Source organism: Prorops nasuta, unplaced genomic scaffold (assembly GCF_024137725.1).
Source record: "Prorops nasuta isolate Cenicafe-Biocafe unplaced genomic scaffold, Cenicafe_Pnas_1.2 PNAS00017, whole genome shotgun sequence".
Taxonomy (NCBI): domain Eukaryota; kingdom Metazoa; phylum Arthropoda; class Insecta; order Hymenoptera; family Bethylidae; genus Prorops; species Prorops nasuta.
This window is the reverse complement of record NW_027116814.1, coordinates 3,962,617-3,987,281: the sequence shown is the minus strand read 5'-3', so window position 1 is coordinate 3,987,281 and position 24,665 is coordinate 3,962,617. Positions and strand designations below refer to the sequence as shown.

At 42.4% G+C, this 24,665-nt stretch overlaps 2 protein-coding genes across 5 annotated transcripts; both read right to left on the bottom strand.

The window, feature by feature from the left end:
* Positions 1-149: 149 nt before the first annotated feature.
* LOC136779563 (uncharacterized) lies at positions 150-8,764 on the bottom strand. Of its 4 annotated transcripts, none has more exons than XM_066737197.1 (8): positions 8,390-8,764; positions 7,949-8,342; positions 7,086-7,298; positions 6,844-6,982; positions 3,963-4,089; positions 3,715-3,763; positions 3,434-3,613; positions 150-3,303 (listed from the first exon to the last, which is right to left on the bottom strand). In XM_066737197.1, the coding sequence occupies exons 2-8, from the start codon at positions 8,227-8,229 to the stop codon at positions 384-386; spliced, it is 3,909 nt and encodes a 1,302-aa protein (XP_066593294.1). In that variant the 5' UTR covers positions 8,230-8,342; positions 8,390-8,764; the 3' UTR covers positions 150-383. The 4 variants fall into 4 exon arrangements, with proteins under 4 accessions (XP_066593294.1, XP_066593293.1, XP_066593292.1 ...); XM_066737196.1 differs by having other exon boundaries at positions 7,949-8,325; XM_066737195.1 differs by having other exon boundaries at positions 7,949-8,764.
* Positions 8,765-9,892: 1,128 nt separating this feature from the next.
* On the bottom strand, positions 9,893-23,777 carry LOC136779644 (death-associated protein kinase related-like). The gene is made up of 7 exons (XM_066737339.1): positions 23,191-23,777; positions 15,291-15,503; positions 14,836-14,974; positions 13,916-14,042; positions 13,570-13,798; positions 12,848-13,209; positions 9,893-12,647 (listed from the first exon to the last, which is right to left on the bottom strand). Exons 1-7 carry the CDS (start codon positions 23,322-23,324, stop codon positions 11,917-11,919), a joined length of 1,935 nt encoding a protein of 644 aa, XP_066593436.1. The 5' UTR covers positions 23,325-23,777; the 3' UTR covers positions 9,893-11,916.
* Between the last annotated feature and the right edge of the window lie 888 nt (positions 23,778-24,665).

Genomic DNA, 24,665 nt, shown 5'->3' with positions numbered 1-24,665 from the left:
TAGCCAAACAAGGGAATTTCTTTCCTGCTTCTGGTTACATATTGAGATATTTCAGGATTATCGACAAATAACGTTACTATGAGAGATGTGATGATGACCATTATTATTAAGTTATTATTGTTTGAGATTATCGATTAGGTGAGATAAGATTTAATTATTCCTTAATAAATATAGTCTGTATGTATCAAAGATTCACACTACACACGTTTCGCATGATGGTAAATGAATTTAATAAAAAAGAGACATATTCGTGTGATGCGTCAGTTCTCAAAGTTTTTTTTGTATTTACAGACAATATCCAGTTATAGTATAACTACGCACTTGTGTTTGTAATATACCACGAATAGCAGTCTCACGCTTGTACACAGAGAAAGGAGAGAGTTTTAACAAGTCTTGGGAGATGCTGTAGGACTTTTCCTTCTTTTTTCAACGAACTTTGGCGGAACGTTGAGGAATATCGATTTTTTGGTAGCAGCAGGAATCTCTGTGTTTTTTCCACCAAATCTTTCCATAGCTCTGGTGTAGGAACCGGTGCAAACCCTGCCCCAAATCCTTTTATCCTCAATATTAGCTCTTGATTGCTCAGAATGGACTTTTTTTGCAGTCTTGGAGCAAACTTGGTTAATATCCTGCCTCTCCTGAACATCATCCCAGGACATGGCCAAATCGGAATGAACGCTGGAGGGAGGAGTCGGTGGGCAGCTACTGTCACTACTAGACATTGATGTGGATCTTATAAGAAGAGTGGCTGGAACTGTTAAATTGAGCTTATCCTCGCTTGCAAGAGAAGGATTATCAGACTCTGTTCGTTTCTCAGTGCTGGCTGAGGCTGCTTCAGGATCAAGGTCCTGAGTCTCGAAGACCATATTATCATTGACAATGATCTTTGCTATCGAGGTTCTTTTCCTAAGTTTCTCCATGTTTTCTCTGGGAGTATTTTGAAAATGATCGACCCTCTGCAATATGTCCTTGAGATTGACCGCGTTCTCCGTATTACAGGAGATTTTCGGATGCATTCCGCTGGAAGAATTGCCATTTGCTCTGCACGTAGGATTTCCGGCGAAAACCCCTCCAGCGACGTCCTTGGTCCTCCGCAATTGTTGCTGCTGAAAAGGAGCACCGCAGTGGCCTAAAAACGCGTTATTGGTACCCTCACCGGATGACACCTTATCGGACTGCAGATGCTTCACAGATCTCTTATCTGACACTGTAGCCTTAACCTCGGGAGAGTTTAGTGATTTATCGCTAATTGTCAGAGAATTCTGATACGGCTGTTGCTTTAATTTCTTATCAGTGATAGAACTAACCTCGTCGTTGATTCCCTGATAACAGCGATCGAGGATTGATTTCTTATCAGCAGAACCATTGGCGCCCATGACGCATTGCTTGTATTTCTCATCAATTTCAACATCGGATTTGCTGTCTCTTCGACCCAGAGCTTTATCGATGCGCGTCCAGGAGTCCATTTCCCCTGAAGTATCTTCTGGATGATGATGAAGAGAAGGAGGAGAAAGTATCGGTGTATTATCGTTGGCCGATTGCAAATGCATCGTCCTCGCCTCCTGCACACCAATAATCGATGGATCCTCGCTGAATACCTTGCAGAGGAGGCCCTCGTTGCGCTCGTTTCTCCTGCGCAGTTCTTCCCAATTTTTCCGAGGCTTGTAACTGGTCTTCCTGCGAACTATGCAGGAGGAACTTCCGCTCTCCGTTGTGATGTCTATATCCGGTATGAAGAGCCTGAGAGCTTTGGGTCCGGTTGGGAAGCAGGTGACCTGGTTGATCTTCTTCTCGGTCATTATAGCCTCGAGACTGCTCCTCGAGGCGATTTCCTGATGCTTGTTGAAGGCCGATACCAATTGGGCCACTGTGTACTTTGGCTCCTCGCTCTCGGACTCGCTAGACCTTTCCTCCGGCTCCCTCTCTTGGTCCTCTTCAGCAACGACAGCTGCGACATTCTCGCTCGAGTCATTCGAGTCACTCGATGCACTCGAGTCTTTCCTCCGACAATAGGACCTAATTCCTCCGTAAATAGCCATTCCCTTCCCCTTAATCCCATTCTTCTCCAAATCCGGATCCTCCAGAAACTCCTTCGTGGATGATCCCTCGGACTCCTCGGTCAGGGTATCTGAATCCAATGATTTTAACGAATCGAGATTATTATCCGCAGATGGTAACGACAACAACCCTTCTCCTCGAGCTCGTTGCGCCTTGTCCACTTCCTTCGAAGACCTTCTCTTCAACGGCTCCTCCTTATCCACTTCGAAATCTGATCTCCCATCATCCAAACTCTCCTGCAACTTCTTGTCCGTACCCGATGCTGGGATGTTCTTCCCACGTTCGAGACACTCCAACCTCTCGCAAATATTTACGGAATGACCTTGAGAAGGTTGAAGAGATTCAGGGACCGACTCCTCTCGATCCTCCGGTGTCGGATTCTTCGCGTTCTCCAAGCAGATTCTATCCTCAGACTCTGACGACTGTTTGCGCTTTTCCTCGACCTTGAACTCTGACTTTTCGTCCTCCTGGTCGATGAAGCGAGATCCGAACAAAGTATCTGTCCTAACATTATTACCGCTTCTCCATAGATTCTTCTTGCGTTTCAGAGACTCGAGGCTCCTGCAGATGTCTAGGACACCCTGTGACTTCGACAGAGACTTTAAACCATAAAGCTTCTCTCTGGACCTACTTATCAGAGGATTCATGCTGGTGTTTCTACTGAGCTGAGTTGCACCAGCAACAGGCTGTCCATTGCTGCTACCACCGCCACTGTTATTCAGCAAACAGCCATGAGATTGAATTCGGTTCAAGCTACGAATCCTCGACAGCAAACCACGTCTCGTCGTATTCTGATCAAGATTGGCTTGGGACCGACTGTACGCTCGGTCCAGCAACCCTTGTGTTTGTTCCTTGTTCAACAAACAACTCTGACTGGCGCAGCTCAAACTCGTTCGCGAGGAATTCAGGCTCGTTTGAGAGTCCGTTGTTGAACTGGCTAGACTCTCGCTCATACAATTGTTCAGGCACATTTCGCTCTGACTCAGCAAACAATCCTGCAGTCCTTGACATTGCTGATGATGATGATGATGACGATGATGATGATGATTCTCGTTGAGACTCGCTTGGCTGGCAGCATTTTCACTCTGGAGCAACGCTGCTCTCCTGAGATTCTCTCTGCTGACCACTCTCTCCAAGAGAACCTCCCTCGATTTTGAGAGGTACCTCCTGAGGTGTGGGGATGCTTGTGTTGGTGCGGCTCGTAGCCAGTCGTGACGAAGACTCTGTCTGGCTGTCATTCTTTCGCTATTAAAGTTTGTATGTGCGTTAATACGTGTATGTATGAGTGCAGTATTTTTCAGTGAAAATTGTATATATATATTATAACAGTTTTTTCTTAATGTTGTAGATGTATATATATATATATATTGATTACCTTGGGTCGAGGAGCAAGAGCTTAGCTACAAAATCCTTAGCTTGAGGTGAAATATCGTCGAAGAGCTCCTCGGGAAAATCAACCTCGCCCAAGGATATATTTTGAAAGGTCTCCTGATCGGTTTCACCGCCAAATGGGGAGAAGCCAGTTAAAAGGACGTAAGTGGTTACCCCAAGAGACCTGAAGTTTAAGAAAAATACACATGGACCAATAGATATTCAGCTTTCTCAGAAAATTATCGATCATTCAAGGTCACATAATTTCATTATTTCTTCACTCACCACATGTCAGCTGCCAGTGTAATGGGTTCGTAATGGAGGATTTCAGGAGCTACGAGAAGAAAATAAAAGATTACGAACTCGATAAACTTCTTGTATTACATTCTATACAAGTTTTTATCAATTTAAAATAGTATCACCGGCCGTCACTACATGCATATACCAAGCGTATTTCATCATAATTAGATGATATTGTATCACATTTACCTGTACGTTAAGCTGTCGATTTGAATCTAATTTAATAAACTCACCGACATAATCCGGAGTTCCCAGGATCTCCCTTACATCGGCGCCTTCCAGTATCACTCGTGAAATTTCGAAATCGCACAGTTTCACGTCGCAGTCGGGGAAGGTTCCCATCATCACCAAATTTTGTGGCTGAAATTCATGTAGCGATAAAGTTTTTGCAGCTCGTGCCAGATTCTTATAGAGAAAAAATTTGAGGAAAAAAGTAAAGCGTGCTCGAGTGGATGACGCAGAATTATGATGCAGTGCTCCCCAATCGGATCGAATCGGTTTTATCTGAAGATGAACGTTTATCGATATAACGATGCTAAATGATTCAACGATCAAAACAAACATGATATAACGTTAAGAAAGAAACGTACGAAGGATTAGTCGAACATCGATGGGAATTAAACCGGTGAATCATGGATTCAATGATATTCCAGTCGAGCGATAAAAAATATGAAAGAGAAAAAGGCAGAAGGATATTCTTATATTTACTAATCCGATAATTGTGAATGAGAAGGAAAAACAAGTTGGAAAAACTGGTTACGCGTGTTTTGTAGTTTTTATCCGCATGCGATTATATTTCAAGTTGATCGAATGAGATGAATGAAGGAAGGTAAACATACGGTTGTTTTATAGAAATATACTAATTTTCTGAGATTACTCAGAGTGTCCACTCCACACGCATCACAAGCTAAACGCGTGTTTCACGCGCCGAGTATCCGCAACTTTAGCTTTAAGATTCTCTTTCCTTTTCATCGAGACTATTTTATATGATTTGTTTTACTTTTCTAAATTGCGTTGGTATATATATATATATATAAAATAGCGTATAGTTGGACGAGAATAATTTTATTGGGTACCACCCGCAGCTTTTGTACTTCGCAGTAGTTTCTTTTGTATAGTTTATCTACATAGTTTTGTAGCTGCTAACTACCGACCGCTTAAGGAAAAGGGGGAGGGGGGATAGACGGTCAAGGAAGCTACTGCTCGCTCTACTACGACGCTCTTCTTCGAGATTTATTTTTACATCTTTTGTCATAATTTCTATCGCAACGCGGGGTGAGAGGGGAAGATACCGAAAGCCTTTTGAATATTCAATGGTCGTGCCCACATGATTCGTGAGCGCTACATTCAAGGCTGCCGCGGCACGCTGTAGCATCGCGAGTGTTGCAACGCACACAAACACAGCTTCCACATCGACAGCGCACTCGGCAAAGGACGTCGAGTACCGAAACCGAAAGCGTCTTCTGAAATCTCGTAATATAGAGGCGATATTGACACACGGATAGAATAAATATTTAACCAATTGCTGAACCAGAACGAGCTCTCGAAATTCAGTGAAAAATCATGCGTAGCTATCTACTCTCCCACGCTAATTTGCTCTTTGTGACGTCAGCGCAGCGTATAGCGTTTTATTTATATAATTGAATTAAATCTAAAATTGTCTCGTATTTATTAAGTTTATTAGTAAATCTGAACGTATAATCGTATGTCAAAAGGAACAAGAAGTCGAGGGTAATATTGTTTCAATTGTTTATTGTTATTCGGCGCTCGAGGGCCTTCTTCTTGCGTTACGAGAGTACACGCACGCCAAAACACCAAGGGACACACCGGTTGCTTCGTCCCACCGTATCGTGACACGACGACGGTTAGACTCATCACCTACACACGTCACAACTACAAGTGTGTATGTTTAGTGGGCGCGCGTGCGCTATAAAACTCAAGAGTGAATCAGCAGCACGAGTTTCGTGTGCTCACCTTAAAAAGTGAAACCGAGAAACGATGCGAGAAGAGATAAAGTAAAACAATGATAGAACTGTAGTAGATGCGAGTTGCAATTGATCTGGAACGAGGCTCGAGTGCGCGCACCTGTGTGCGTCAAGACCTCGCGTGTATGTGTGTATGTGGTACCAGAAGGTAGACGCGACGAGGGAAACACGTAACTCGCTCTAGCTAGCCCACTATATTTCTCTATCCACGCTGTTCCATAAACACTGCTTTACCGTATTTGGTCACGTGACTCGTCCTGTCTGTACAACATATATCTCGCACGTTACAGCCGTTACGCCGTTACACGCGCGTAAAACACTCTATTACACAGATATACTACATATGTAGGATACGAGTGACCAGTGACGAGTGACGCGCCTCGCTTTGCAGCAAAATGTCCATCGAAGGGCAAATTAAGTCAGCCAGGGACCAGAAGAAGTTTCTCGCCCAAAACTAAACTCTTCTTTTCTTTGTTTTGATATTTTTTTAATGGCTGTACGTGCTTTACAGTCTTCCTGTTCTTTCTTCCTTCGTTTATCCATTCGTCCTCGCTGCTAACAAGTATATATATTCAGTCGTCAGCAATTCTGTTGGTAGATAAAATAATTATCCATATTATCGTCCAAATGCGAAAACGAGCAAACGATCCTATTCCCTTTAAGAAAAGTGGAACTAGAAGAATTTTGTTAAATTGTATAAGTATTGTATGCGGATTCCATCTTCTTTGACACAGAGAGACACGACTCTGTATAACTTGATGTCATGTATGGAAAAAAGGCGGGAAACACGGAGCGATTGATAAGAATGCATTAGAAAAAAATAAAAGAGCGGTTTACGACACTGCTAGTTTTTCTGTCATTGCTCAGCAGTTTACGTGCCGCTGCTCATTTATTTAGCCAATGGCGTCCGCTGAACTCGTTACTCCGTAGCGCGCTGCTGCAGCCGCAAGTAATCACAAGTTGAGCCCAAGAGCGATGTATGGAAGGTTGGCTTGGAAGGGGGGAGGGGGTAGCATGGGATATCCGTTAGCGAGCGAGAGCGCCGCGAATATGCGCGAAAAACGTGACAAGTTTGCTCCGTGTACGTACCTTTTATGGCTGGGGCTTGACTCGACTCGACTGGACTTACCTTGATGTCCAAATGCGCGATATTTCTCTCATGGAGATAGGCGAGACCTTCTGCCAGCTGCCTCACGAAATGTACAACATCACCTTCCAGGGGCACCAAATCCCCGTCGATAAGAGTCTGCAGATCACCGCCGGGCGCGCTGCAAAAATCATTGCGCCTGTGTCAGAGCTGCGTTCCGAGAAGATACGATGGATGAAGAGGAAGAGGAAGAAACAATAATAAACAAGCCTGTGTCCTCTTACTATTCCATGACGAGAATGATCTCCTTGGGCGTCTCGTACACATCGTGCAATTTGACAACACGCGACGACTGTGAGCAAAGTGAAAGCAGAGCGATTTCGTGCCTCAATTCAGCACTGCAGTCCGCGTTGAATCTGATCCTTGAAGAGTATTTTGCGGCGTAGACTGTACCACTCGACCGGGATCGGCAACGAAACACCTTCGCCCATTGGCCGCTTATCATCAACAACGATATATGTGTATATATAGTAAACACACACACACACACACACACACATATATCTTAATGTATACTATATGGATAACGCATGTATATAAATAAGAAACGCATTCGATGTCTCGCTTCTTGTGCATCAATTGGAAAGGTTGTACAAAGAGCAATCCGACCTTGCACACGGCGCAAGGTTCTTCTTTCTTGCCCTCCCTCTTTAGGAGCGAGAGTGAAATTCAAAGACGCGGAGAGAAAGAAGATTCCAGCAAAACTCGCTCTCCCCAGGTATTTTAATATCAAATTATGTAGACCTCAAAAAATTGCTGAAACTTTTGGTCTTGCAAAGTCGAGTTGAAATTCGATCAGGGATTTTCTTCGCGCGTGCTTTGTTTACATCAGTGTTCAAAGTAGACGTTAAAAAGCAAGTAAGCAGAATCGACGACGTTATAGGCATGTATTTATTTATTTATGTATCGAGACACTACCGAGTCTCTCCATGACCGAATAACGAACTCGTTGTTATTGGAATGTTTTGAAAAGGTTTTTCACACACGGAGAACAGCATATTTTTTATCTATATATACCCGAGTACCACCGCGAGTATTTTTACAGTCGCATGGAAGATACAATGCTACAGATCTGGGATTTGTTTACCTGGCAAAAGGCTTAGGGTCAATGTCGTAGTACTCGGTAATTGGTCCAGTCTTGACAACTCTGGCCAACTGGGCCTCCTGAACCAACACTAATCCTTCCTTAACGTGTTTTTCGCTCCACTGCACTCTGCACCTTCCTCTGCAGCGATCCTCTGCCCTCTCCTGATGACGTATCAACGAAGAAGAAGACTCGTTCCTCTTATCCTTGGATTTCACGCTGCAACGAGAAGACGTTTGCTGCGCACGCCAATTTTTCTCCTTCGACATTATCGGGTAAATCATGCTAAAATCACGTGGTAGAAACAGTAATCAACCGGAAGCACCAAGAACCAACGGGGAGCCGCGCGATCCTCCAACTCGCAACGGTCCATCCGATCACTGGAAAACCCATTGAACTGATAAAACCATTCATATCTCACTGCAATCGATATAACGTATCTACCGAATCTTGATTTTTGTTTTCACTCAATTTCACAAGTTTTTATAATCCTACTCGGTCATCCTCTTGCGTCTGTGACCAAAGATGCAGAACTGCGTCTCTAAACTCTCATTTTTCTCGTTCGCCAATATTTTTCCCTCGAAGTGGATGAATCGGATGACGACACAGACTCAGTATTCGATTGACTTTTGATCCGTTACAATAGACAAAAAGTTATTAGATTTGTCGTCCCTCTCTCTCTCTCTCTCTCTCTCCCTTTTTCTCTCCGTTCTCCAACCACGTCAGAGAGACTCGCTCGCTGTTGTGTTGATGCTGGCCTGCTCAACTCTGATGCTTCTGATTTCTCTCTTTCTCTCTCCCACTCTGGACCGACCGGAGTGTCCCCTCTACTTCGATACTCAAGATACTTACGAGAGAGAGAGATTCTCTCTCCGTATAATAAGGTACCACAGGTTTTATATTTGCTGTGTAGTACGTATGTACGCCCCCTCGACTCAGCACAGCATCATCTTCAACAAATTTATCATCACAACACCTTTCTCATGCTTTTCTTTCCAGATCAACTAAAAATACAGCGGTGAAATTGAATGCGGTTGTTGAGAAATGTTAAACTGAAAATTTTCTGGTCCAAGGTGAACCCGCAAAAATGCTTTTGAATGATCGATAAGTGCAAAACTGCCAAGTGACTTCATGAGAGAGCAAGGATTCTGGAGACAATCGATTAATAATTAACTTTGGGGCGAGCGACAAATTCACGCGTTCTGCGGTTGCAGAACTCTGTACAATGACTCGCCGAAATTGAAGAACGAAAGGACGAAAATAGAAGCGTCGTTATTTTCCTAAGTAGGAATTTTCCAGGTGGTAAATGGCGAAGCCAAGGGAAAAGGCATGGAAAAGGGTCAATGGGAAATTGGGTTATTTTTAGTAGAGTTCCAGTGGGGGAATTGTTTTTTCGAGTAATCGACGATGCTTTCGGTAAGGTCAGCAAGATCGATAGTGGTTTGTCATTTGAGATCAATTATCCTCGGAAAGGGATGACGTTATCTCTCTCTCTCTCTCTCTCTCTCTCTCTCTCTCTCTCTCTCTGCCGACTTTAATGATTTTTCCCTTTATAGGACGAGCATTCTCCCAGGTGTGTAAGCTCGCATTTCAGTGCGTCATTGTTGGCTTTGATCTCTGCCATTTGGCGAAACGTCCTCGAGATTCAACGACGTCGCATTCCTCGCTCATTATTTTTAGTTGAGAAAAATGAGTGAGACCGATAAAAATCGTCCCCTCCCCCCAACAGCAGCAACCTCCGTCTCTCCAGCTGCTGCGATACTTACCAGTACTGCACACATATACATGTATGTATATGCCTACCGTCATCCCTGACCTCTACCACTGTGCGGTACACAAAAGAGAATAACGTAAGACAACCAGGAAACAACAAACAAATCAGAGCCGAATTCTCAAATCATTCAAATTATTTTCCTCAACCGCATATTCGACACAGAAATATATACATTGTAGATATTATATACACATATATTTCTTGCAAATTATTTAAAATTAATATACAACGACAGGGGAGTACAATATTTACAGAAAAGCTTAAAGACTAACTGCGATCTTATCCTGCTGCTTGCGCCCACTATTGCCATTGGTTGATTCTTTTTGTAGAAAGCGATGGAAAGGATAAAATGCTACCGTGACAGATAACAACACGGGCTTTCCGTCCAGGTTATGTGCACAGCCTCCCTTCTAACGAATCGCACCGCGGATATACACATATACCAGCATCAGAAAGTTTCCTAAAAATCTCCGTAGTAGCCGACGAATCTATTTCAGACACTCTTCCGAGATTTTTAGGAAAGTTTCTGAAACAACGCATGACAATTTTTATTTCAACGTTGATACCAGAATGGGGAGAGTGAAATTCTTTTCTCGAAACGACAACTTTTTGCCATCTGAACCGGCCAAGTGACAATTATAATAGCGGTAATAATTATATAATTATGATAATAATAATAGTAATAAAATAATATTCATTAAATACGATGCGTAAATATATTTCTCCTTCTCTCTGTCTATCTATAATAGCATATGTTGGTTTACGTGTATGAAAATAAATAAAAGAATGAGAGGCGAAAAAATGGTCGTTTCTCGATTATTTTTGTTATCATTAATACTATTCTTATTTTTAATTAGGATATACCAAGCATGTATTAATGACACACGCTATAGCATACGTATACGTGATAGAAGGCGCATCTGTCTTTGTCTCTCCTCGCGGTATACAGGTTGCAGAGATCATTGTTAGCAGGCAGAACTCGAACGGATGGGCTACGATTAAAAATTTGTGCACGCGCACACACACCTGAACGACCAAATTAGTAAGAATTTTTTAACTATTATCATTTCTTCGGAGCAGTCTGATTCGATTGGCGCTCTCGATCCACGAGATGCTCGACCGACGCTAAGTCAGTTGGTTATTCTCCGTTTAATGAACTGGGTTCGTTTTAACGATAATATTTATATGACTAGCATTGAGACGGGACAATCATTGTTTTGACCCCAAAAATCAACTTTTATCTTTCTATCGCCGCGCGTTCTGTGCACTCCCTTTCTTTCTCCCTCAACGTTTTCCGCTTCCAATCTCTTCTTATCTCTTGATCGCACATGTGCTTACGCAGAAGCACACGAGAGATAAGCAAGTAAAATTGCAATTTACACTTGGTCTTATTCGCTATGTGCACACCTACACGTTGGCAGTCAGGTAAGAATGTATAGCAATATACATAAACAAAAAAAGTCCGGCAAAAATGACAAAATTTACCGACAGTCAGCGCTGATATTATGCATATGCATCACTACACATTCTTACCTGACTACCAATATGTAGGTGTGCACATAGCGAATACCTTTGGCTCGACAAGAAAAGACTCGTTGATATAATTATTAAGTTAGCGAAGCATATTGCTAAAAGAACACAAACTCGTCAGACTTTCATTAAAGATGGAGATTTTTTCCAATAGACGCGAAGAAAGCGATAAGTTTAGCCTTTCGTACCAGATCGCGAGCGAGCCCATAGCGTCATAAATCTCATTAGCATTAATTTGTACAATCACAGCTTTGAAAGAGATCGTCGACAATGATGAAAAAGGCTTTTTTCGTTAAGGCACCTTGGCATTTAATGCCAGACTGTACGATATGTTAAGAAATATTGTTGACGATATTTTCAAGATAATTTCCAGATACAGAACAAAGTCGATCTCCCTTTGCTGTTTTCATTTCCTCTTACAATGATAAAAATTATATTATACATGTATATATATACGGCGGATCTTGCTAACAATCTTGATACTAATTGCGACGAGTCATTGCCTATCGCTTTGCACGATTAAGCTTATTAGTGTGTATATATATATATATATGTATATACACATCTTTACTAAATTGATCTGAATTATTATCATGATTATTATTATTATTTACAAGAACAGCCTGTGGTTCACTATACTCTGTATATATATAGTCTCTCTAGATCGTTAAGAGGTTCCGTGAATTTGAAAACGCCGAATTCTCGCCTGAACAGATTCGCATTGGACTTCGCTGTACCTAGTGTATCTACCAGCCCTGACGGGCTCGCGGATAACCACGAAATTACCCTCTCGTTCCCTAAGGGCTTCGAGATTAGCTTTAGCATGGATAGCGATGTTGGCGGGTGATGTCGATGGCGACGGTGATGGCGAAGGTGATGGCGATGATGACTTCGACGAGAGCGAGGACGACGTGATTTTGGCTAATCTGCCGTTGCTGCTGTGATTTTCCGTTGACGTGAAACGACTAAGAGCTTTGCTGACAATTCCGTTGCACTCCCGAGGCCACGTTGATGCAGATGATGACGATTTTGATGCAATTCCCATGCTGTATCGCTGATGGTGGCGCCTTTGCTGCTGCTCCCATCTATCGGCGGACGACTCGTTGACGAATGGGAAAGACAGAGGCAGTGGTAGTGGCAGTGGCAGGGGAAACCCGCCAGCACTGCCACGCGATTGGCTCTTTCCGTACAGAATGAAATCCAACGAATCGTCCGAGTAGATGCTGCTGCGATCGCTCGAACTATCCGTTGACACTTCCGAGACGCTGTCGCTGCCACTGTCGCCGCCACTGCTGCACTGTTGTTCCTCCCCCTGCAGTACGAACATCGGATTGCACTTGAAAAGCTCCCCTATTGGCATCGTGTGCATCCCCGTTGCTCTCCTTTGCGTCATGGTACCTTTAACAACAAACGCGATATACACTTTGCAAGAATTTCTCCATTCCCAAGAACATAACCTCACATATGTATATCAAGGTCATAAAATGTTATTATTTCTCATCGTTCATTAATTTCATCAAACAACAGCGTGTGCTGGTGCAGGATAATTGAGCACGAGGAATAGATACGGGGTAAAAATATGCGAACAACGTTCTTACCTGCACCACTGACGGAGTCGGTAGGCTCGATGATGAGAAATTCCGTTCGAGCGGAAAACTTTTGGGCCAGAGACTCCATATTCCTCCGGAAGGTATCCCTCCTCTCCGGGGTTAAGGCTAGTATATTGTTGTCAGTGTGGGAAGAGGTTGCGCGCGCAACGTTTGTTTTGTTCTGGGCCCCGCTGTCCGTTTCCTGAGACTCCGTTTCTCCTCCTCCTTCCTCCTTGCTATCCTTATTAAAATCTAGCGGATCCACAGGATCGACCATTATCACAGGCGCAGACACAGACAACGGCCTTGAAGGCTCCTGAAAAATCCCGAACCAGGAATGCTGCAGGCACTCGGTCACCGTTAGCCGCTCCCTGTACACACGCAATAACAGCAAGTCAAGGAAAGAGCATTGATAAAAAGAGTGCGGAGAATACGTGAACGTGAAATCCAACCGGTCCACTTTCCATTGTGTAGCCTCAATCGAATGAGTCTTGTATCTGTCTGTCTTTGTGTATGTTTGCACTTAAAAACTTGAGCTTATTCTCTATCCGTATGTAGTGTAAACATAAGGGGGAAGGGGGGTGGCAAGAATTAATAATAATCATACAGTATATACTACAGTTATAATACACATAGCGTAAATAAAAACATATCCGCCGTCAACGCAACGGTATGCATTTGACTGAGTAACAACAATGTCGTATATATGTCTCTGTGCAACGGATACTTACTCGGGATCCTTGAGCATGAGTTTTCTCATGAGGTCGCGCGCCTCCTCGGAGATGTCTTCGAAGAGGTCATCGGGAAAGTCCAATCGGCACCTGCCGATGTTACAAAAGGTCTCTTGCTTGGTGTCTCCGCCAAACGGTGAGCATCCCGTAAGCAAAACGTACAACAACACTCCAACCGACCACATGTCGGTTGCCAGGCTTATCGGCTCGTAGTTCAATACTTCCGGTGCTTTGAAAAGAAAAACAGGCTTCTTGGAACTCGTTCTTGTAAATACGTCAGCTAGTCAAAAGAAAGTACGCGCGAGCCCGAGCCCGAGCCCGCACGCACCTTCTTCTTTATGCTTACCAACATAATCCGGAGTTCCGAGAATTTCACGAATATCGGCATTCTCGCCTATGTATCTCGAGATGCCAAAATCGCAGAGTTTCACGTCGCAATCCGGAAATTGGCCCGTCAGTACCAGGTTCTGCGGCTGTAAATAATTAGAAGCGTATAGTTTCACTGTAGCGGAAGTCGTTGAATAAACCATAGAAATAAACAATAAAGAGCAGTAGATGCAACAGGTATTCCCATAATTAAGAAAGATAGATAACTCGATGCGCGCTCGTCGCGCCATCTCTATAGAAAAGATTCGAGATTGAGATCGAGATCGAGAATCGAGGTGCGTGAACTGATGAGTGCGCATTATAATATATATACTGCATACATACATGGTGTAGTAGCAATATGTGCATATAGAGGACAGGACATGGTAGAACGAGTATTGGGTAGTGGTACTAGTGGTAGTAGTACGCGCTTGGTGGAATGGAATGGGGACGAGTGTCTGCTGCTGCAGGATGGCGAGTATTTGTTTTCACGAGTGCAGTGTCCGCGAAAGTAAGCCGAAGAGGCAAGCCAAGCACATGGCAGTCGGCCAAGGAATCTACCTACATTTTTCCATTCATAACTATGAATTCTATATTTGAGATTGGCGAGTATCGTCTTCGAGCAGCGCTATTTTCGGATTGAACGAGCGAACCAAGCGCCAGGCACTTTGCAACGCTTCGTTAATTTCTCTCTCTCTCTCGCTCGGTCGCTCGTTCGCGCATCTTTGGTTATGTTTGGCTGCTCTCCGACTCGGACGACTCTCTCGAGTTTCAAATTCCTCCTTCCCCTCCACCAATCCACGCTTGTTGGAACAAGAGAGCAGTCATCGTGCGATGCGCGATAACGTTGAATTTTTCAGCACCAGTCAACACCACCATTACCAATAGACATGCACCTACCTTGATGTCAAGATGAGCGACGTTCAAGGAATGGAGAAACTCTATTCCTTGGAGGATCTGCATCAGCAATCTGGCAACCTGTCTCTCCTCCGGGACCTCATCCCTGTCCAGTATCATTTGCAGTTCGCCTCCCGGAGCTCTGTGTTGTCAACAAACAAAAACATGGCATCGTCAAATCGGTCAAATCTATCAAATAGTGTATCGTTCGTGATATACTTTTTCTTCTCTCGGGATGAGAAATTTCTTCTGATACAATGTCACGAATGTTTACTATCTGTATATGTTGTAGGTATAATATATCGTAGACTAGAAATTTCTCCTAATAGGCCCGAGGTAAAGGCGTTCCATCCTTATCGCACATGCATATAGTATACATATACAAATAGGACGTGTTTCTAAGAATGTTGTGTTTTGCAGATCGGAGGAAGATGGCCATTGAATAAAAATATACTCACAGCTCGAGTATCAGTATCATCTCAGTGTTGGTCTCGAATACTTGGTGAAGGGAGACCAGACGAGGACAGTGGGCCGCGGCATCGAGAACTGCAACCTCGTGGAGTGCCTCGGCTCTCAGTTCTTGCGCCCTTCTTCTCTTCCTGAGGAACTTTGCTGCCCATTGTCTGCCGCTCGACCTCTCTCTGCATCTTCGCACAGTCGCGTATTTGCCCCTGTGTGAATAAACAATGCATTAATACCGATTTTAAGAAGAGGAACCCTACCAGTCGCAGAGCAGACGAGCGGAAATAGTTGCCACGTGACTCATGCAAGCTGCGAAGCATTTGGCACTGCGCAAGCGCAGCAGCTCAACGAGTCTCGGCTTAGCGGCTAGCGGTTACCGGCCGGCTTCACTATATAGCCTGACTACCCCCTATGCGAGCCTATGACTCAACCGAGTCACTAACCTGCTGGCTACTGCCAACTTTGTCTTCTCCACCTTATTAACTAATAATATTATATATATATAGAGAGAGAGAAGGAATGTATAACAGTAACTTTTCTTTAAATTAGATGTTTATCAAATTCAATATAATTTTGTTTGCTAATATTTGCGTATCATTTACTACGTACGCTACGTTACTCTCTCCAAATACACAAGGGCTTTAAATAATAAAGAATTTCTCACGCATATATATATATATATATATATATATATATATATATATATCGAAAACTTGGTATGAACCTCTTATGCTATATTTTATATAGTTAATATAGATCATAATCTAAAATATGAATTTTGAAAGTGAAACGCATCTGCTACTTTCGCAACTTATTTTAAGGCACTTAAGATTAAAAATGGTCAGCGTTTTCTCTTGAATAAAATAGAAAGACGCAAAATCCGGTCACCCTTTATTTTTTAAATGAGAAACAATTTTTTGTGCATATTATCATTGCTCGTTTCAAAAGCTTTCCAACCGAAACGACACGTGAATTTATCGATTCATCCAGCCGTTCGCTAGATATTTCCATTTGAAATTATAAGTAGGCAAGTGACTATATATACGTGCGGTATATACTCTGGTATCGAGAACACTACTTTAGCTAAAGCCTAAGGAAATACTGTACGACTCGATGAAATGATAAATTCATAGAATTTCTTGGAAAGCTTTTAGATAAAAGCGACAGGAAAGTGTAATAAAAAAAGGAAGGTTATTACCAATGAATAAATATAAAGCGGTGCGTAATTTATAGATTATTCTCACATTATATTCAAGAGTACACACACTGATAATTTTTTATCCGAATAATTTTTTATTCTTCTCAAAATGATCAAAAGTGAGAGAAAAATAAAACTATGGCAGGAACCAGGCAGGACCGTTACGCCGAACGCGTTCAGTACCTATGTACACATAAAGACATAGTCTGAAATGTGAATAATTTTAAACGAAAGAGTATTTCAGGATCGTACTAGCTGGTTTATGACTCAACCGAGTCACTAACTTGCTAATTTTGCTTTGGTCCGCCCGCAGACGATCGAATAACGAAGGATACTAGTCACGACGTGTATGAGGTTGCCGAACGATCTAATTTTCAGATTCCTGGTAGATATAGATAGACAGAGAATTCTGAGCGTTTCTAAAACGTTACTCGGACTCAATTTGACACTTTGGAACGTTCTCATGCTAAATACACGTGCGTTATTTCTGTATAATAAATTTCTTGTTGTATGCGTGAGGGTGAGGAAGAAAAGACTATTGTTATGATATTGTTATGTGTGTTGCGTGCTATAAAAATTACTGGAGCGTTTATATATACAGTTTGGCTAGTGAAAATAAGATTGATGTTTATAAGTATGCTCTCTATCTGTGTGTGTGCATTTGCGATAGAGGAGAGAGAGAGAGAGAGACCTACTTTGTCCGTGTCCTACTTGCGGAAGATACCATGTGTCGTGTGTCTCGCTCACACACTGCGGTGCATGGTGTCACACCGAGCGTCGCTCACACGTAGAGATCGACACAGACAGAGGCCAAGAAGCAGCGAGCAATGGGGCGCATCTCGCATCTCTCGACTCTCGAGTCGAGAGTCTCCTCGCTTGTAAAAGCCGATGAAAGATTTTCTCGAGAGAGTCTCTCTCTCTCTCTCTTTCTCTCTCTAGCCTCTCAGTCGGCGCAAATTCCAGTCGGTTCACCTACCTGAGACTCCCCTCCCCCCTCTGATATACCTTTACACGCTTTTCTCGGAAATTCACACTCTGGATTCTGCATGCGTGCAACGCGATATTCTCTCTCCATCTCTCTCATTCAACCCATTTCTATATATTTTTCAAATACACATTATTTGTTATTAAATTTTAACGTAATTTATATACAAATAGAATAGCAAACTAGAAAACACTTGTATAAATATATAAGTATTCGTTTATCTTATATATACATTTTGTCTGTTTTATTAATCGTTGAATTGTGTGTAATGTACTAATTGAGATAAAAACCTAGTGTAATCATCAATCTTTCTACCACTCTCTCTTTCTATATAGTGTATCACTGAGAGTGCACTAGAGCATGGACGTAGGACAACTCTCTTATCTTCGAAACTTTGTAAAAGATAAGAATTTTTAGTTAAGGACTTTTCGAAGTGTAAATAGAGAGAGAGAGAGGGGGGGGGGAGGGGGAAGGGTGTTTAATCTCAAATTCCGAAAGGTGCAGATCTCGATTCGACACCATGGAAAAGAAAAGCCCTCAATCTCATATATATATAAAAACAGAGTAGAGACACAGACGTACGCAGGAAGGATCACTGTGCGTCCTCGTCCTCTCTTCTGAATCAACCGAGAAATGCGTACGAACGACGAGAAGAGACGCACAAGCTGCTACGAAACCAGCAAAAGAACCGCAACGATGAGGGAATCTCAGAAAGAGGAAGAGCGTGTGCGTTCTGATAAAAGAGGAGTGTAACGGTATAAATATATATATATATACGCGCGTGGATCAAATGTAGTGAATTTTTGTGTAAATCATATCGATCCTGATCAATACACAACTATATATATATATATATTTAGAGTGGTCCACGTGTATTGTTCACCCTATAACTAATTGACATATGGATTCTGTGATTCTAAATTAATTGCACAACGTATAACGATATGTAACCTTGCGATATGGAAAAGGTTAATGCACAATCCACGCTTTAAAGTTATTTAGAATAAATGCACGTGTTAGGTGGATCACGTTATAAGTTAATTCGATAAGAAAGAAATAATTTTATGTAGGTCCACAAGCATAGTCAATTTTGTTAATCTTGATCAACGACATAGACTATATACATATATACAAGCAGGATGTAAATATATAATTACTCTAGGATGAAGGATATATAGGAGTCGATTCTAGTAAACGAGATATACACATAAGTAGAAAATAAATAATGACTTGCTCTATATTATGTATATATAGTCTGAAAAATACAGTGCGTTTAATTTTTAATTGGTTTAAAGCGTGAACGTAAAACAAAATTGCCATTTCTTGTATTGTATAGTCAATTTACTATATATGATATGATCCTGCTGAAAGATATATATATATATATGTGTGTGTGTATGTAAAATATGCAAGCGAATAATACTACTAATACGAAAATAACTAACTCGTTTCCTTCTCCCGTTGAGAAAGAACGTTTATACATATATATGTACATATATACATTTATAACATATCGCTTCGCTAGCGATAAGAGCTTATCTGATGTCCCAAATGAGACTCTCTTATCAAACTAGCGTTCCTCGCTGCGAATTTAAAAGAAGCAAATCGTTATAAAATTTATAAAAAAAGAAGGAGAATGATTTTCCGGGCGACCCTGTCGTCCCACGCATTCGTATTGATATACGTATCTATTTCATTGGATTAGGTTAATATCGAAAAACTGACCAAGCAACCAGTGACACTTACATTAACTTTTTGATGCTTCTTTATAAAAATGCCACGGAGAAAAAAATTTCATAATATATTAAATTAACCCATAAAATGTATGTGCGTGTAAACATTTATATGAAGAGACATTACTTAAATCCACCAATTTTATTCTAATTACAATGAATTTCAGCATAAAAATCTGTTAAATAAATAATTCAAGAAAAATATGCTATGTAGGAATTTTCTCAAGTATCAGAGTAGAGACAAAGAATAGTTATAAAAGCACATACAGGATAAGGGGCTGATAAACTAAAAATTATGAAATTTTGATGGCAAAATTGTTTCTACGTTAGGCATCTTTGAGTCTTTCGTTTATAACAAATGTATATAGCGTAGCTCTATAATTGTATATCTATCATTTCGTGGAATACAGTATATGTAGAGTGCAAGCGGACAAGAGTGCGCGCGTTCCTTTCATCGATGTTACACGACGGATTTTCTCAATGTGGAAGAAAAGTGGTTGAGGAGTGGGGGGATCGAGTGCGCATGCGTGCACGCAGGACTTTTCACGACACGGCGAATCTCGTCGGGACGTGCGGGGACCTATCGGCGCGCGATAATAATTGCCGGGGAGATTTTTCATCTTATCACAACGATAGAGCGAAACACGAACAACGGCTTATCGCGATATTTCCTCTTATCTTTCCATCGAAATGTCACAAGGTCGTTTCACAAGTCTACACAATTTTTTCCAAGTAGAAGCAGCTGCGCACCGGCTGACGGTAAACAGAGTGACGCAGAGTTGACCGGGAGCAGCTGGAATTTTATTCAAACTGATTCGAGCGTCGCCCCCCCCCCCCCCCTCCTCGCCTCATAGCTCTAAACGCTCTCACGTGGTTCTACCGTTTACAAAAGCTTATACCTCTACAAACGTTCCCGGAATCTTTTGGAATTTCAACAGAATTTTCTAAGGATTTTACACTCTTGCTATATTTCGGAAATAAGGCCCTCTGGTGCGTTTGATTCGTTTAACAATAAACACGTGTTCAATTGTACAGATAAACTATCGAGTTGACCCCTCGGCCTTCAAACTGATTCAAACGTTCACCACTCCCCTCAACTCCGAACACTTATACAAGGATCTACCATTTACAACCTATACACTTGGAAACGTTCCCGGAACCTCTTGAAATTTCAACAGAATTTCCTATGGATAATGCTCTTGCGATATTTAAAAAATATCCTCCTCTAGTGCGTATGATGTTTTTAAATAATTGTACAGAAAAATTATAAACTCGACCCCTTGTCTAAAATAACTCATAAAAAAAATCTCGCTTTTTAAACGTACACGATTCACCGGTACGTGGAATATTGAACAAAGGAAGTAAATTTCCTCTTGGAATTCCATTTATTCCAGCAACGTTGCATAGATATTAATTTGGTCCCAGTTCGAAGGGCGAATAATTCGACGAAACGTCGATGCATTGGCACGTGACCCGAAAGTTAGAGGCTGCGCGGAGTAGGGTTGAAGCTCGAATCTTTATTCTTTCTTTCGCGCGTGTTGCTTTCTGTGCGAAGTATGTTTATAGTATTGTAGGAGTGAGGGGGGGGGGGTGCACACGCACGCACTGCGCTTAGGCTGACACGCGCATACCACCGTCTGGCATCACTGTCCGCCGCGGCGCATATAGACGTTGAAGGGGGAGGGGAGGGGGGAGCGCCAAGGAATAGACAAACGCAAAGTTGCCTGCACAAAGAGCGCGAGCAGGAGGGCAGGCAAAGTATGCAGGCGCGCGAGACCGAGAGCAACCGGCCGACCATCCACCGCCACGTTCCACTCGTGCATTCTAGTACGTCTAGTACTGCTCGCTGCTACCATCAGACGAGTGCTCTATGTTACTACTGACTCCTACTACTCTCTTATTTATGGAGCTCGCTATATATATATATATATATATATATATATATATATATATGTATGCTGATTAAAATGATCCTTAGATAATTTTGTAATGCGTCTGTATGATTAGAATATTTGCTTATAGATTATAATTAATATTGTAAGTAGAGATAAGTAATTTGTAGAATTTTAAGGGACGACGCTGATACGTCCCAAAGAGATTCGAATCCATTGTAGATTAATAGCGAGAATCAAAGTAAAGGGTTAATGCGTCGTCGTGCGTGACTCATTGAGGTTTAATTGAGTGTGCAACGCTTCTATATGAGTTGGGGAGGAGAGAGAGAGAGAGAGAAAGAGAGACGTCGCGTCGCACCGTGTCCCGTAACTTATCTGGTTTAAGGGGATAGGTATAAATATCAAGTAGCAAGTGCATAGCGCACGGTCTTAGCATACTTCGCCCAGGCATTTGCTATTTTCAATTCGCGCTACGGAAGAGCTTTCAATCTCCATGGCCATAGAAGGTACGAAAAAGAGAACTGAACACCTGATTGTTCGCCTTATTATTTTTCATCATAATTTTTGAAATATGTCCATCTTGCGTCGCTCCTCCGTTTTCATGATATTGGACTGAATAAATTTGTCGATTTTTATATTGCATTCGTGCAGCTGTGCAATGATCCAGTACTCATGCACTTGTTTTAAATGTATATACGAATTAATGCAATGTATGCGAGATAAAAGATTAATTTTTAGTACAAGATAATTTTACAAGAATTCTTATGCTTTTTGTTATAATTATTTGATAGTTTAAGTTGTAAATTTTAAAAATGTATATATGTATTCGTTTTACAAGAATTTTGTATGGCACTACATAATCTTGTCTACATGCATCACGAGGCTTCTGCTGTTTGCTCTTCAATTGGATCGTTTCAAACGTGGACGTGAAAATGCACCCGTCTCTTTGTAAAGTTGAAAAAGACACGAAGTTTTCGCGCATCCCTCTTTTTAGAACCAGAATGGAACAGAGCTTTTAGAAAGAGAAGGATAGAATGCAGAAAAAGTTTACATAGGCTACTGCATATATAGAAAAAAGATGAAGGAATTTTCACGTCCACGCTTTGAATAAAATTAAATTAAGAACCCTGTATATACAGATACTATATATATATATATATATATATAATACAACTCTGAAATACGAGTTTCGAATGTAGAAACGCACAAGCTCGTTTCGCAACAATTTCTCACCATACGGATTACTATAATGGCCTGAAAATAAATGTTGAATGTAAAGCGTGGTACGATTTATTTAAAAATAATCATCTATGTTATAATAATAATCAAATGTATCTACAGTACGAATTATATTTTCTTGCAATATTTTTCCACTATGCGACAGTCTTCTACAGTATAATATACACATAATTGAAATATGAGATTGGAGCGTACAAAAGCAGAGTTCGAGGCTACGATTTCGCAAGAATTTTTCACTCTATACAGAGATCTCAACAATTTCTCACAGTACGAACCACTATAATAATCCTTAAATAAATATCGAACGAAAACTACGCAAAGATGCCTCAAAAAATAAATTCCTACGTCCCAAAAAAATCATTAAATATCTCCATAATACTAATTACACTGTTTCCAACATTTTTCCACCACACGACAATCCTCCACAGCGAAATACACGCGTAATTGAACTACGAGTTTCGAGCGTATAAAGGCAGAGCGCGAGGCTACGATTTCGCAAGAATTGTTCACTCCATACACAGAGAAATATAGAGAGAGAGAGAGAAAGTGTGTGTGTGTGCATAGAACAAAGTGCGACTGGCGAATTTTGAATGTAAAGCAGCGCGTATATAAAATAGGAATAAGGAATACGCCACGATGGTTTTGCAACAAGTAGTTGGATCGTTGGTGGTGGAGTGGCAGGAAGAGGAGGGGGGGGGGGGGGGAACAAGGAGTAAAAGGAAACGAGAAGCAAGCAACGCCACCGCCGCGTAGCTGCAGAGAGAAGCGAGCAGCAATACCGTATACACACACGCACGCAGCGTACATGTGTGTGTAGGACCGTAGAAGAGATAGCAATGTAGGAATTACCGTGCGAAAGGCTGTTCCTCGACCTCGTAAAGTTCCTCGAGAGGCTGCTTGGATAGGAGCCTCTCGAACCTTTGTGGCGTGGGAGCGAGATGCCCCGGGATGCTGCTGGGCTCGAAAAGAGCGTCCGCTGTCATGGCCACTGCCAACTTGACAGTGCAGCCGAGTAACGTTAGTTCGAAACGATTTTTAGCGCCAGGCCCATATTATTCCCAGTGTACCAACACTAACGCACATATCCAAACACACAACACGCACGCACGTACGTACGCACGCACGCACGCACGCACGCACGCTGGCACGTACTCACAGAGTATCAAAGAAACGATGCACCAGGTGGAGGAGAATAAAGACAAAAGGAGAGAGGGAGAGAGGGAGAGAGAGAGATGGAGACTTTGTTAAGCGAGTTACGGGACCACGGACGCCTCGCTCGCGATCCTTCCTCGCGTCGATGCTCTTTTATTCGCGTTCTCGTCGAAAGAACATCTTATCAGTGGCATTTCCGACTATTGCGCGACAAATCACTCGGGAAGAAGCGGAGACTCGCGGGTCCGTTCGCCGCGGCGGTTCAGCGACAATTGAACCGAACCAACGGTATCTCTCGATTCTCTCGCTGCTCGCTCTCCAGAGAGAGAGAGAGAGAGAAAAGACTGCTCGAGTCTCCCACTCCTCCGACTCTTCGCGCGCTGTCCTCTTCTTGCACGCCGCTCGGTGGCCCCCCTCCTCCTCGCTCTAGACGGTTTGCTACTCGCGCGAGCCAGTCACCAGCGACTCACGGATAGGGAACCAATACTAGTACCACGCACCGATGCACCAACACAGAGACACCTCTTGGTTACCTACCGGACGACCCTCCCCTCGCCTCTCGCCTTCCGAGCCACCGACTACTACGACTACCGAACGCTCGCGAAGATCCACGAGCCTCGCATATGGTTTACCTTTTAGCCGTGGCTGCTGGCCCATTGCTCTGTTTAGAACTATTCGAGAGTTTGTATATATTTGTTTTTCTTTGTTGATATTTTGCAATTTTGTACGGTAATTTTTATGTTGCATTTTTGTAGGAATTTTGGTAAGTGGTTCTTGGTATTTGGGAGGGATTCGTCATTTATTTTGGATTTTGCGCAAGAAGAGGGTCCTGTGGGTTTTTGTTTTCGAGGTTTGGCTAAAATTCGCGTGGAATAAATGTAAAATACAGGATTGACAGAGGGTGGGAGAGGTGGTCCCTCTCCGGGAACAAGCGTATCGAGTGAACGGAGAACGAGAGAGCCTTTCTAATCTTGCGCCATTTAACCGGTTGATGTTTTTGTAGAAGCTAGTATACTATAGATAGCAAGGTGGTAACGGAGAGTATAGCGTTGCCTACGCCACACAATCGCCACATTGCAAGGACGGCCGAGGCCGAACCGATCCGAAGAATCGACCGATTACCGAACCCCTTTATTACCCCCAGCCTTGAGCCTCTTCCGGTTACAAAAGAG

Coding starts and splice junctions, on each gene's coding strand:
- LOC136779563 (XM_066737195.1), bottom strand. CDS start 8,229: ATGATTTACCCGATAATGTCGAAGGAGAAAAATTGGCGTGCGCAGCAA. Junction 4,090..6,843: donor TCGCGCATTTGGACATCAAG/GTAAGTCCAGTC, acceptor CATGAATTTCAG/CCACAAAATTTGGTGATGAT. Junction 3,304..3,433: donor CTCTTGCTCCTCGACCCAAG/GTAATCAATATA, acceptor AAACTTTAATAG/CGAAAGAATGACAGCCAGAC.
- LOC136779644 (XM_066737339.1), bottom strand. CDS start 23,324: ATGACAGCGGACGCTCTTTTCGAGCCCAGCAGCATCCCGGGGCATCTC. Junction 14,975..15,290: donor ATGATACTGATACTCGAGCT/GTGAGTATATTT, acceptor TTGACAACACAG/AGCTCCGGGAGGCGAACTGC. Junction 13,799..13,915: donor CGGAACTCCGGATTATGTTG/GTAAGCATAAAG, acceptor TTCTTTTCAAAG/CACCGGAAGTATTGAACTAC.